This window comes from Lolium rigidum, chromosome 1 (assembly GCF_022539505.1).
Source record: "Lolium rigidum isolate FL_2022 chromosome 1, APGP_CSIRO_Lrig_0.1, whole genome shotgun sequence".
NCBI lineage: Eukaryota > Viridiplantae > Streptophyta > Magnoliopsida > Poales > Poaceae > Lolium > Lolium rigidum.
In genome coordinates this window covers 10,860,175-10,872,632 of record NC_061508.1, presented here as the reverse complement: position 1 = coordinate 10,872,632, position 12,458 = coordinate 10,860,175, and the positions used below count along the sequence as shown (strand labels likewise).

The following is a 12,458-nucleotide window of genomic DNA, read 5'->3' as shown; positions in this document are numbered from 1 at the left end:
ACATAGGCATCCCCAATGGCCTGCCGAAGATGGTACCCGGGGTTTATTGAAGGCCCATAACCCGAAGAATACGAAGCCCGGAAGCCTACTAAAGCATCGACTATGGCAAGAAGAGATAGACTAGGAATAAAGAGATTTGTAACTTTACGGGTCGAACTCAAAGATTCTCCCGGAGTGTGTAACTTGTGTAATACGAAACCCTCGGCTCCGCCTCCTATATAAGGGGGAGTCGAGGGACAAAGAATCGATCTATTTCATTGTCAACACAACCCTAGTTTTCTAGCAGTCGAGTAATTTTCCGGCTGAAACCCTCGAGATCTACTTGCCCTCTACTTTCACGAAAACCCTAGTCTACAACTTGTAGGCATTGAAAAGTCGATACCTGGTCAATTGGCGCCGTCTGTGGGAATTAGAGGCGACAAGGAGCTGATCTCGATGGCACGTTCAACATCGTCGACATCTTCGGTGGCAAGCAATGCGATGGATGGAGGTAAACAAATCAAAACTGGTCTCGTTGATTTTCTTCCTCACCCTCCGGCCCATTTGGATGCATATGCCTACTTGGAAGAACCAATGGAGATGAAGTTCGGGATCTTCTACTTTTGCGTCGGGAGAGAAGGTTCACATCGTTTAGCGGCACTGATCCGTTCGGGACCGTTAGCGGTTGGTCCTGATTTCTCGGGATCATCATCGTCAACCAAGTCGAGCGGCGGCGAAACTTCGTCTACAAGCAACATCAAGCCCGCCTCCGGTGGAGATCTCGCCAATTTGTTCGGCGGGATGTCTTTCGGGTCGTTCACGGATTCTGATCTGGACAGCGACTCAGAAAGCGTCGACAACTTCAGCTTCATCGACAAATCTACCTCTATTCGGGAGGTCTTCACCGATCGTTACGACGGTGTCACCAACCCCGAAGATGAGTATACAATGGCAACATACCATCAAGTCTGCGTGATTGGTGAGCAAAGTCGCCAAGAGGACGAAACATCATAGGCTTTCGATGATTTGGGAATCCATACATCGATCCCGCTAATCTTACGCGAGGTTTAGGAAGCAAATACGTCGGGCCTACACCACGCCAAAGGGTGCAACTTTCGCAAGAAGCTTGGGATAGAGCATCAAGAGCCTTGAATGGTACAGATCCGATGACTACCACGGCTACAGCGGAGGAGTTGCAAGCATACCAATATAGACTCGCGCGTGCTGGCCGAGAGTTGAAAAAACAAAGGGTGATACTCGAGCAGAGAAAAGTTGCAGCTTCCGCGTTAAGTAGGCGAAGAGCTGAGCAGAGTCGACAATCAGGAACTTCAGGAGATAACCATAGAGAAGCTCGCAATAGAAGAAGATCTCGGATGCAACATATACCTGAAGGCGAGAGGGAACATCTGATCCAAAACCTAGACATGTCTTTCATGTCGATAGACCCAAGAGGGAACATTATCCCCAAAACACCAGAAGCTGGATACATGGCGACTCAGACCTTTATACTGGCATCCAGGCCACCTCCCGGAGATCCAAGAGAAGAGTTGTACAACATGGCTATGGCAGGAGTTGGAGCCATGGGAACAATATTTGCAAGTACAAGTGCACCTCCCGAAGGTGCTCCGAGGCAAAAATAGTCCACGATCAGCTGTGACAGTGCAAGATCCTCCAAGGCTGGTGCGAGAGATACTGCGACACAGGGGCGAGTCGATAGAGCGCGACAAGAAAGGAGAGAACGTCGGCATTCACTAGAAGTAGATGAGGAGGATATGTGCGGGCTCCCTTGCTTCACTCGATGAGTTCGTAAAACTCGAGTCCTGTCTGGGTTTAAATTGCCCGACAACTATAAGAAGTTCGATGGTTTGCAAGATCCTGAGGACTGGTTAGTCGACTACCTGGAGACAGTAAAACTAACGGGTGGAACCAGCATACATATACTTCTCGCGAGGCGGCGACGCTACGGACTTTTCTCTGGAATAACTTCGAACCCCCTCGGGTTTTCTCGTGACGAGGATCTTATAGCCGAAAGGGGAGGCCAAAACGACGAAGGGGTCGGGAATACACCCCCAGGCGCGGCCAGGCCTAGGCCGCGCCTGGGCCATGTACTCCCTGCTCTAGGCCCCCCTGCTCTTCACCTTCTGGCTCCGTGAGTTCCCCGGGAAAATAAGGCATTTGGGTATATTTCTGGGATTTTTCCCGAAAGTTGATTTTCTGCATAAAAACAAGACAGCAGGGCAATTCTGCTGAAAACACCATTAGTCCGCGTTAGTTGCATTCAAAACACACAAGTTTGAGGGCAAATAATAACAAAAAGGTTCGGAAAAGTAGATACGTTTTGGACGTATCACTGGGCTACCTCCTGGTCCAGCGCATCTTCACCTCCGGCCATGACTGTAAGCCATCCCTTATCCCCGTACCGCGGTGATGTTTAGATCTAGGTTAGGAATTATCAGATCTTGCCTAGGGTTTGGCCTTGTAGAAGGGGTTAGTTCGGATTGTAGTGAGCAATCATGATCTAGCTAGGATTCGACATTTCCGTATGCTACTGCCATGATCTTGCCTAGGGTTTGTTCTTGAACCAGGGGTTAGTCCAAAATGTGCTCACCTGCCATGATCTTGCAAGGGTTTGTGCTATTCACAGTTGCAATGAACTGCTTGTCTGATTTAGGTTGTACTACGATGTGTGTAGGACTCTTTATGCGATGACTTTAGCCAGGCGCTTGTCTGTGTTGGGGATTCTCAGATCCCTTCCCAAGTTCTCGATTCGTAGCCCGCGTATGAGTCCAAGGTCACCCCTCTGCTGTGTCTGACCTGGTGGCTCAGGTAGTGGCAGAGGTGGCGGCTAGGCTGGCCACCTCTAAGAAGAACAAGAACCGCAGGGAAGTGGAGAAGGCCTTGAAGACCGGGCAGGAAAGGAATGCCACCATGATCCATTCATGTCCAGTTTCGTGTTGGAGAAGATGTGCGGCTTGATCCAGAGCGGAGTGAGAACTGACAAAGGCTTCAAGGAAGTCCATCTCAATACTGTGGCGAAGGGCCTAGCTGACCACTGTGGTGTGACTGTCTGCTCCACTCAGGTGTACAACCACCTGAGGAAGTGGAGGCAGAGGCGGCTCACCATTAGCAGGCTCCGCGATCTAAGCGGTGCTCAGTGGTGCAAGGACACCAAATGCATCGTCCTTGAGGGTGAGCACTATTGCGGGCACGTCGCGGTGAGCACCTCACTAACTCAGTCCTCCTCACTAACTTTCTTGATCAGCCACAAGCATAACTAACATGATTGTCCCTTCGTTTCGTAGGATCACCCAAAGGACGCGGAGTTCCTGAATGTGCCCATCGCCAACTACGATGAGATGCACACTATCTTCTCCTTCGGCCTCGCCACCTGCAAGTACGCCATGAGATCCAGTGAGCCCCTGGGCTCGCGTGCACCACCTCCTGCACCTGAGGATGCTGACACCCAGGAGTCTGACACGGTCAACCTCGATGCTAACAAGCCCACCGACGCGCCTGAGAAGCCGACCGCCGACAAGAGGAAGAGAGGTGCCTTCGTGGACGACGAGCTTGTGGCCTTCACCAACATGAATGTTGCTGTGAAGGAGGTCGCATAGGCCATCAGGGCGAACAAGCCCACGGACATGCACCCTGACCTGTACAATGCGGTCATGGACATGCTTGGCTTCACCGAGGATGATCTCATGGTCGCCCTCAGCCACCTCGCCGACCACAAGGCCCAGGGATCCAGCTTCGTCGGCATGATCGAGCCACACCGCGTCCTTTGGCTGAGGAACTACCTTGGCAAGTACCACAGCAAGGTGTAGTGGTGCCCTTGAGGGGGTGGATCAGGGTTTCATGCATGGAGATGGTGATGATGATGATGATGATGATGATGATGATGATGATGATGATGTATATTCTGGCAGTAGCTAGGATGAAAAACATTTGGCCCCCTTTTGTAAGTATGATGAGGTGGTATATACTAACCCCTCATGTGATGGTGAACTTTGCGGTGTTAGGATGAGACACCCACTTTTATTGTGGTGGTAGGACGACACCACGGTAGTGTAGAAAAAACTTCTGATTGACTTTTGGAATGATATGTGCCCCTGTTAGTTCTAGATTTACTGTCAACACTTGTCTTGTTCTATTGCTCATTTCTGAATTGCTTCATTATTGCGAGTGCTAACTTCTTCTTTTGCCTAGCTAGTGGTATGTGGTGTTTTGTGGGCGGGTTCGAGGAATCTACAGCTCATGGAGAGTCTGTCAAGATCAGGTCAATGGCTACTCCAACAATAGCTTCCGAGGATATGCAACATTGGAGGAGACACAACAAGAGTACCTGAGCTTCCTGGAAGAGGAGCTGCAGGAAGATCGATGAGGCAGTGCCATTAGCACAGCTGCCGCCAGAGGAAGTACATGCTCTACAAGGAGCACCGCCGGAGGTACGTCCCTGCCAGGTGAAAGATTACATCATCTCCTTCCTCATCGTGGTGGTCGTCTGGATCTTGTTCTTCTGAGTGATCTCTGATCGTATGTAAGATGACATGGCATGGTAATCTCACCCTATTTGAATTGTGGTAAGGATATGGACTTGTGATTTGAGCAACCGAGCAGTGTTTTCCTGCGTGCAAGATGGGCTGGAAACGAGCAACCAAACGATGAGGCATGGGTTCCTTCGCAGGCGCGCAAAATGCCTCACAGGCTACCAAAAGACCCGCCAAAAGTTGCCTATGGCCCGTTCGCAACACGCAATGCCTCCCATCTCGCTGGCGCAGGCATGCAAATTTTCGGCCCAGACAACCAAACACGCCCTTAGTCTTTGAGGCCAAGCCCATGTACGTAGCGTGACAGCATGCAAAGGATTTTATTTTTTGCATCCGTTTGAAAAAGAGATAAAACAGTTGTACCTGTTGTCTTTGAACATGTTACAATAGTTACAGGTTTGATTTCTAGCCGTTACATGTTTGATATCTTTCCTTTGCTTCAGACGAGGGCAATAGACATATTGTCCGGATATTTATAGCGAAATTGATTTGCTTCTCCTAAGCCTAGGTGATTCCTTGCATTGTCAAGATCCCATTTGCTACCTTATTTCGCAGATTTGCTTCGTAAACACAGTGAGATATATTTGGAACACGCGTTATATGGTATCTGTTTCTGATCCGCTTTTCGCTCCAACTATCCACGATCTCTCTCTCTCTCTCGAAAGTTTAGGACGCACAAACCGGATCGAGTCCACCACACCACACCACACCATACCAGTCGTCCGTCCGTCCTTCTCCATCGCCGTCGGTCAGGTACCACCGGAGCATCTCGTCCTGCATTTCCCCTTGATTTTCATTCTTTGACGCCTACTCACGTACCTCAGCGCGTGCAGCCGTGCAGGTAGCCCGTCTGTGGCGATGCCGGCGGGGTTTACAGATCGCGCTGCTTGTGATGGCACACGACGAGCGACGGTGGCTGGGATTACCAATGGGTACGATGGTGCATATGCAGTGAGTAGCCGCAAACCAGCTGATGATTCCGCGGCAGTTGGTGGTGGCGCTACCCGCAAGCGGCGCAAGGCCATCGTGCCATGGAGGTTCCATATCGGCTACAAGAGGCAGCCATGGACGTCACAGGGTAATGGATCTCAATCTCATGGACCTCCTAGAACAGATGGTCCCAGCAGGCAATGCGCTCCGGAAGCTACTGCACCTAACCAAAAATCTGTCAGTGTTGCCATTGCCACCAGGAAGCGATCCACACTGAAAAGGGTTCAGACAGGAACCGCTGCGCCTGTACACTGCAAGAAGAGAGTGAACAAGGGTCCAGCTGATAGTCACCAAGCAATGCCAAAGAGCAAAATCGCCTATATCAGCAGAAAAAATGCCTTGGCTTCTCTGCAGGAGTTCCGGCTCATCTACAGAAGCTTCAAGTTTCTGTTTCAGGACCAACCCACCTACAGACCGGATGACTACGAGGCTCTATGGGTCTTCAGAGACAGGTACTCTGTCAAAAGATACGACGGCAGGAGGTACGTGGGCAGGGTGCCGGGAGTCGAGGTCGGCGACGTGTTTGATTCCGACGCGGAGCTTCACCTCACCGGTCTCCACCGTTCGCGGGACTCGCACGTCGACTACATCGTCAGCAAGGAAGGCGACATGATGGCATATCAGGCCGTTAGCATTGTCTCATCATACGGGCAGCATTCTCACGACGAGAACAACAATCTGGATCTCCTGCAGCATGTTGGATCCGTGGCCATCACGGCTGGTCATCAGATGGGAGGCATAGAACAACTTGCACTGAAGCAGAACATGGATACAGGTACAAGTGTCCGTGTTATTTATAGGCTTGTGGCCGATCATCAAGGTGGATACTCATCTCGGTCCGAGGAGCCTACATGCTATGTTTATGGTGGCTTATATTTAGTGGAGAGGAAGGATCATGCTATAGACGACACTTTTCAGCTCAGAAGGATACCGGGGCAACCACAGATCGAGATTCAACAACTTGCCAAGGAAAGAATTGCACAGTCCTCCAGCGGAACTTTCATCTCGGATATATCGTCAGGTCTGGAGGAGAAAACCCTGTATCTGCCATTAACCTCAAATCAAACGAGTACCCAATGTCGTTTCTGTACATCTCGCGCATACGGTACCACGACCCAAATGACCGTCCAGATCCTCCATCAGGCTGTGATTGCATTGGTGGATGCTCGGACTCACAAGAGTGCGCGTGTGCGGTAAAAAATGGAGGGGAGATCCCTTTCAACGATGATGGTCTCATCCTAGAGGAAAAACCTCTTATCTATGAGTGTGGACCTTCATGCAAGTGCCCACCAACTTGTCACAATAGAGTCAGCCAACATAGAATCAAGTTTCGCCTCCAAGTCTTCAAGACAGAACTGATGGGTTGGGGAGTCAGGAGCCTTGATTTTATACCCAAGGGAAGCTTTGTGTGTGAATACGTGGGAGAATTGCTGGACAACAAAGATGCCCAGGAGAGGGCAAATGATGAGTACCTGTTCATTACTGGAGACAAATATTTCGATGTACCACGCTGGGAGGGCATATCGGAGACCATCGTCCCCTCGCTTCGGAATCGTCATGGAGAAGATGACGCAAAGGTCTTTTCTGTTGATGCACTGACCTGGAGCAACCTTGCAAGGTTCATCAACCACAGCTGCAACCCCAACCTTTTTACGCAAAATGTCCTTTACGATCACGATGATGTCCGTATGCCTCACATCATGCTTTTCGCGTGTGGTAATATTCCTCCGCTACAACCCTTGTCATTTGACTACAATTATGACAAGGATGGAGTTCATGACTCCCAAGGACACATCAAGAAGAAGCAATGCTTATGTGGGTCTCGTAAGTGCAAGGGACGGTTGTACTAGATATGTGTGGCATATATTTCTACTTTACCCATACAGTATTTGGAACGGTTACATCTGAATATTCAATGCGAACTTTTTATTTTGGAAGGACAATGAAGCTTGTTTTTTTTGTTCTCTCTTGTTTTGCTAGTGTTACTGTTGCAATCTTGCTAGTTTTCTAGACAGTGACTTGAGCATTTCCATGAGCCAACGTATATGGTGAAGCGACCTCATTTTTATTTGTCTGTCAAGAAGGTGCACTGGTTTGGTAAACGTGACACTGCCATCCAGAAAGGGTGAATTGTGTGTTGAGCATTATTAGTACTCGAGTCAAACAGAACAACTTCCAGGTGTGTGATGTCTACATAATGTCGACGGTAATCTACTGATGAAAGAGCAACGTCGATCATTTGGGTCGGGAGGGGCTAGATCTAGGCTAGGCGGGCATTCCTTTGTTAGCAAAGAAAATGTTCATGAAACATACCTCGGTTGCAGGCATTTTTTTTACAGAAGGTTGCAGGCGCGCGTTAGGGCCGCGGCATTAAACCAAACTAGTTACGGGCGTCTGGGATACTGCTAGTCGAGAACGTCAGTGGTTCCCGTTGTAGCACTGGTGAGTCGTTGGCCACGTACGAGTCAATGAGATATTGAGATCACATGGAGGCGGAGCGGGTTCAAACGGCATCGACTCGCCAATACCTCCAGGGAGAACCGAGACATGAATGGTGGTGTGGCGTTTGCAGGGAGGTACTCGTACGTGAGCGACAGCGAGACCACGGACGAAATTCTCCAAGTAGGGCATCTACCGGAGCATCCCGAACCTTAGCTCGCCGTGGTTTGGGTGTCTAAGGTATCGGCGACCGCCGCTTGGTTGAGCATGATAAGAGCGGCTTGCGCGCCCATGGTTTCGACAGTGACTTGGGCAGCTAGGACGTCGGCAGATTTCTTCACCAACAAGGTTCGATTTACCCTTGCATGCCGATTTGCCAGGTGCTAGCTCTCGTGTTTGAGTTTTGGCTTGGTCTCGAATAGCACGTTTGTTCTGTCTCGAGAGCACCTCCAGCACATAATGTATTAGATGATGTATTTTAAGGCACCAAATTTAAATTGTAGGACACCATTTTTTTTTGTTTTACCACCTTTTAGGACACCAAATTTTAGCCTTTTGGGCACCAATTTCACATGATGTAAATTAGGGTGCTATACTACTTCTTTCGTCGGCCTCTCTCTGCTTCTCGAAACATGGAGAATTTCCGCGATACCATTGCTCCTCTCATACCGCATGGGTGAACCGCCGGAATACTATTGATGATGATCTCTATGTGTTTCGATATCTTGCTCCAATCCATAATAATTGTCATTGGTTTACTACAATTATAGATTGGATGGAGTGATATATTTCCATAAAAAAATATGCGGAACTTTTTATTTTTCCATAAAAAATTTATGGATCAAAGAGCTAATCATACATAAATAAAGAATACTAACGAGCTTTAAAAAAAATTCAAGTGAAAGAACAAGAGCTGAACGCAGTACTAGAAAACTAGAACACTCGTAGGAAACAATAACAGCGAAAACTAGAGCATTATATGCAATTAAAACGGAGCGTATCTCTCTCCAAAACAAATGTGTCGGAATTCAACATATGCTACAGCAAACAAAACAAAACAAAACAAAAACAAAAAAAAAAGATGCTCCAAAACACATAGCGTATGAAGCAGTAAAAATATAGCGCATAGAAAGATGACATGTTACTTTGTTGATGAAGAGGGGGTGCCTTGGGCATCCCAAGCTTTAACGCTTGTACCTATTGAGTATTTCTTGGGGTGCAGGTGCATCCCCAAGCTTGAGCTTTTGTCCATTCTTCATCTCATTACATCAGTCTTCTCTCCCTACACTTGAAAACTTCCTTCATACAAAACTTCACACAATTCTTTATTGGCAGTATTAGTACAATAAAAATAAGCAAATCCACTTGGGTTCAGTTCTAACATATATCAAGAATCTATTAAAGCATTAGTTACTGTAGCAACTCTTCAAAAAGCTCTTCGATTAGAAGAACTAAAAAAAGAGATTAAGAGTCAAATGCAAATAGTGGTAGAAATTTGTCAAAACAGAAGAGCAAGTAAAGATCGATTTGTTAAAAAATCTTCTGTCGCTCATCTCGAAAAGTGGTCAACTAACGAAAGTTAGATAATAACCCGGGGCATATGCATAAAAAATAGTTCTTACTTTAAGTTGTTTTTATGTCCAATCTCCAATCTCTTTACTTTGTTATTGTTTTGCTTAATTTATTTACTTTGTTTCGTTTGCTTCTTTATATCAAAAACACACAAAAATTAGTTCTTATTTTAAGTTGTTTTTATGTCTAATCATGTTACTATGTCACCTGAGGAAATGATATTCACTTTCAAACAAGGGAGTGAGAAGAGTTTTAAAGAAGCTTGATCTAGAATTAATAATTCTTGTGATAAAACTGAACCTAAAATGACTCTAGACCTGCTTCTTAGTAGTTTTTTGCTTTGGTCTTGTTCTTTGTTATAGATATGCTATGGACACTGTAGTAGGAGGAGATTTCCTTCATTGTGATGGAGATCAAGCTTATAATGCCATAAAAATTTGATTGCAACATATAGCTCACCTAGTAGTTTTGATTCATCTCTTGTGAGCATTTATGCTAGATTAAATACTCTTGAGACAAGTACAACTTGCTTAACAGAATGTTATAGTTTGCTTCAGGAAAATTATGATCATGTTTCAATAAATTCTGAACCCTAAAATTGGCTCCCTTTAGTAAAAGTTGATATAAATGGTGAAATTTTGTATGCTCATTGCGATATTATGTCTGAGTTTTGTCTTATGGCTAAGGATATTTATGAGTCTTTAAATCTTTGAGAACTTTCTGTGGGTGGAGAAGAAATATCTCTTACCAACAATGTTGTTATATTACCCATTGGAGTGGTTGAAGGAGTGTATACAAGAATCCTAGGAAGGATGATATCTACTGATTATCTCGTTATTAAATGTGTAGGAAAGGGACAAATCACATTTGGACGATCTCTGCTAAAACTCCTGGGAGCGAAAATAGATGTGGGGAAAGGCATCATGACTTTCACCTCCCCACCAGGTACTTCTCATTCTTTCCCTAAGAAAAAGAGTAAATGTAAGAGAGGTAGGCGTAAGGCTCCTGCCATTTATGATCTTAATGCTTCTTCGTTTGAAATACTTGATGCTAGCTCTTTTTCTGCGCCTAGCTGAAAGGCGTTAAAGAAAAGCACTCCTGGGAGATAACCCATATTAATTTTTCTTTTGTTGAGTCTTGGAAGTTATTATCTCTTTAATAATCAATCATTATCATTTTTATTTTATTTTTGTGCCAAGAATAGCCTCTAATAGGAAGAAAGTAAGATTTGGGGAAATTGCTGTCCAGAAACAGATTCTATGTTGTTACCATAAAAATTCTTATTCCCAGCCAGAACGTAATTTTGAGCTGTCAATTTTTGAGCATATGCCCGAGTTCTTATCTAACTTTCGTTAGTTGAACACTTTTCGATCTGCACAACAGAAGATTTACGAAAAAATCGATCTTTACCTGTTGTTCTGTTTTGATCGATTTCTGCCACTATTTGCATTTGCCTCTTAATCTCTTTCTTTTTGAATTTGTTTAGACAAAGAGCTTTTTAAAGAAGTTTCTACAGTATCTAATATTTTAATGGATATTTGATATATGTTACAACTGAATCCAAGTCGATTTGTTATTTTGAATGCGCTAATGCTGCTAATAAGAATTGTGTGAAGTTTTGTGTATAAAGGAAGTTTTCAGGTGTAGAGAGAGAAGAATGATGTAATGAGATGAAGAATGAACCAAAGCTCAAGCTTGGGGATGTCCCTGACACCCCAAGAAATATCCAAGAGGTACAAGCGTCAAGGCATCCCCTCTTCATCAACAAAGTATCAGGTCATCTTTCTATACGCTATATTTTTATTGCTTCATATGATATGTGTTGTTGTTGGAGCGTCTTTATTTTTGTTTTTAGTTTAGTTCAGTTTTTTTCTGTAGCATATGGTTGTATCCCAGTGATGCGTGTAGTTGACACGTCCGTTGGGAACCCCAAGAGGAAGGTGTGATGCGCACAGCGGCAAGTTTCCCTCAGTAAGAAACCAAGGTTTAATCGAACCAGTAGGAGTCAAGAAGCACGTTGAAGGTTGATGGCGGCGGGATGTAGTGCGGCGCAACACCGGAGATTCCGGCGCCAACGTGGAACCTGCACAACACAACCAAAGTACTTTGCCCCAACGAAACGAGTGAGGTTGTCAATCTCACCGGCTTGCTGTAACAAAGGATTAACCGAATTGTGTGGAAGATGATTGTTTGCGAGAGAAAACAGTAAAACAAGTATTGCAGCAGATTTGTATTTCAGTATTAAAAGAATGGACCGGGGTCCACAGTTCACTAGAGGTGGCTCTCCCATAAGATAAAAGCATGTTGGGTGAACAAATTACAGTCGGGCAATTGACAAATAGAGAGGGCATAACAATGCACATACATGGAATGATAAGTATAGTGAGATTTAATTGGGCATTACGACAAAGTACATAGACCGCCATCCAACTGCATCTATGCCTAAAAAGTCCACCTTCAGGTTATCGTCCGAACCCCTTCCGAGTATTAAGTTGCAAAGCAACGAGACAATTGCATTAAGTATGGTGCGTAATGTAATCAACAACTACATCCTCGGACATAGCGCCAATGTTTTATCCCTAGTGGCAACGAGCACAACACAACCTTAGAACTTTCGTCACTCGTCCCAGTGTCAATGCAGGCATGAACCCACTATCGAGCATAAATACTCCCTCTTGGAGTTAAAAGCAAAAACTTGGCCAGAGCCTCTACTAGTAACGGAGAGCATGCAAGATCATAAACAACACATATGTAATAACTTGATAATTAACATAACATGGTATTCTCTATCCATCGGATCCCGACAAACACAACATAGAGTATTACGGATAGATGATCTTGATCATGTTAGGCAGCTCACAAGATCCAACAATGAAGCACAATGAGGAGAAGACAACCATCTAGCTACTGCTATGGACCCATAGTCCGGGG

General features: G+C 45.7%; 1 protein-coding gene across 1 annotated transcript; it reads left to right on the top strand.

Moving 5' to 3' along the window:
• Positions 1-5,384: 5,384 nt before the first annotated feature.
• On the top strand, positions 5,385-7,366 carry LOC124703968 (histone-lysine N-methyltransferase, H3 lysine-9 specific SUVH5-like). The gene is made up of 2 exons (XM_047236205.1): positions 5,385-6,297; positions 6,546-7,366. Exons 1-2 carry the CDS (start codon positions 5,385-5,387, stop codon positions 7,364-7,366), a joined length of 1,734 nt encoding a protein of 577 aa, XP_047092161.1.
• The last annotated feature ends 5,092 nt before the right edge of the window (positions 7,367-12,458 follow it).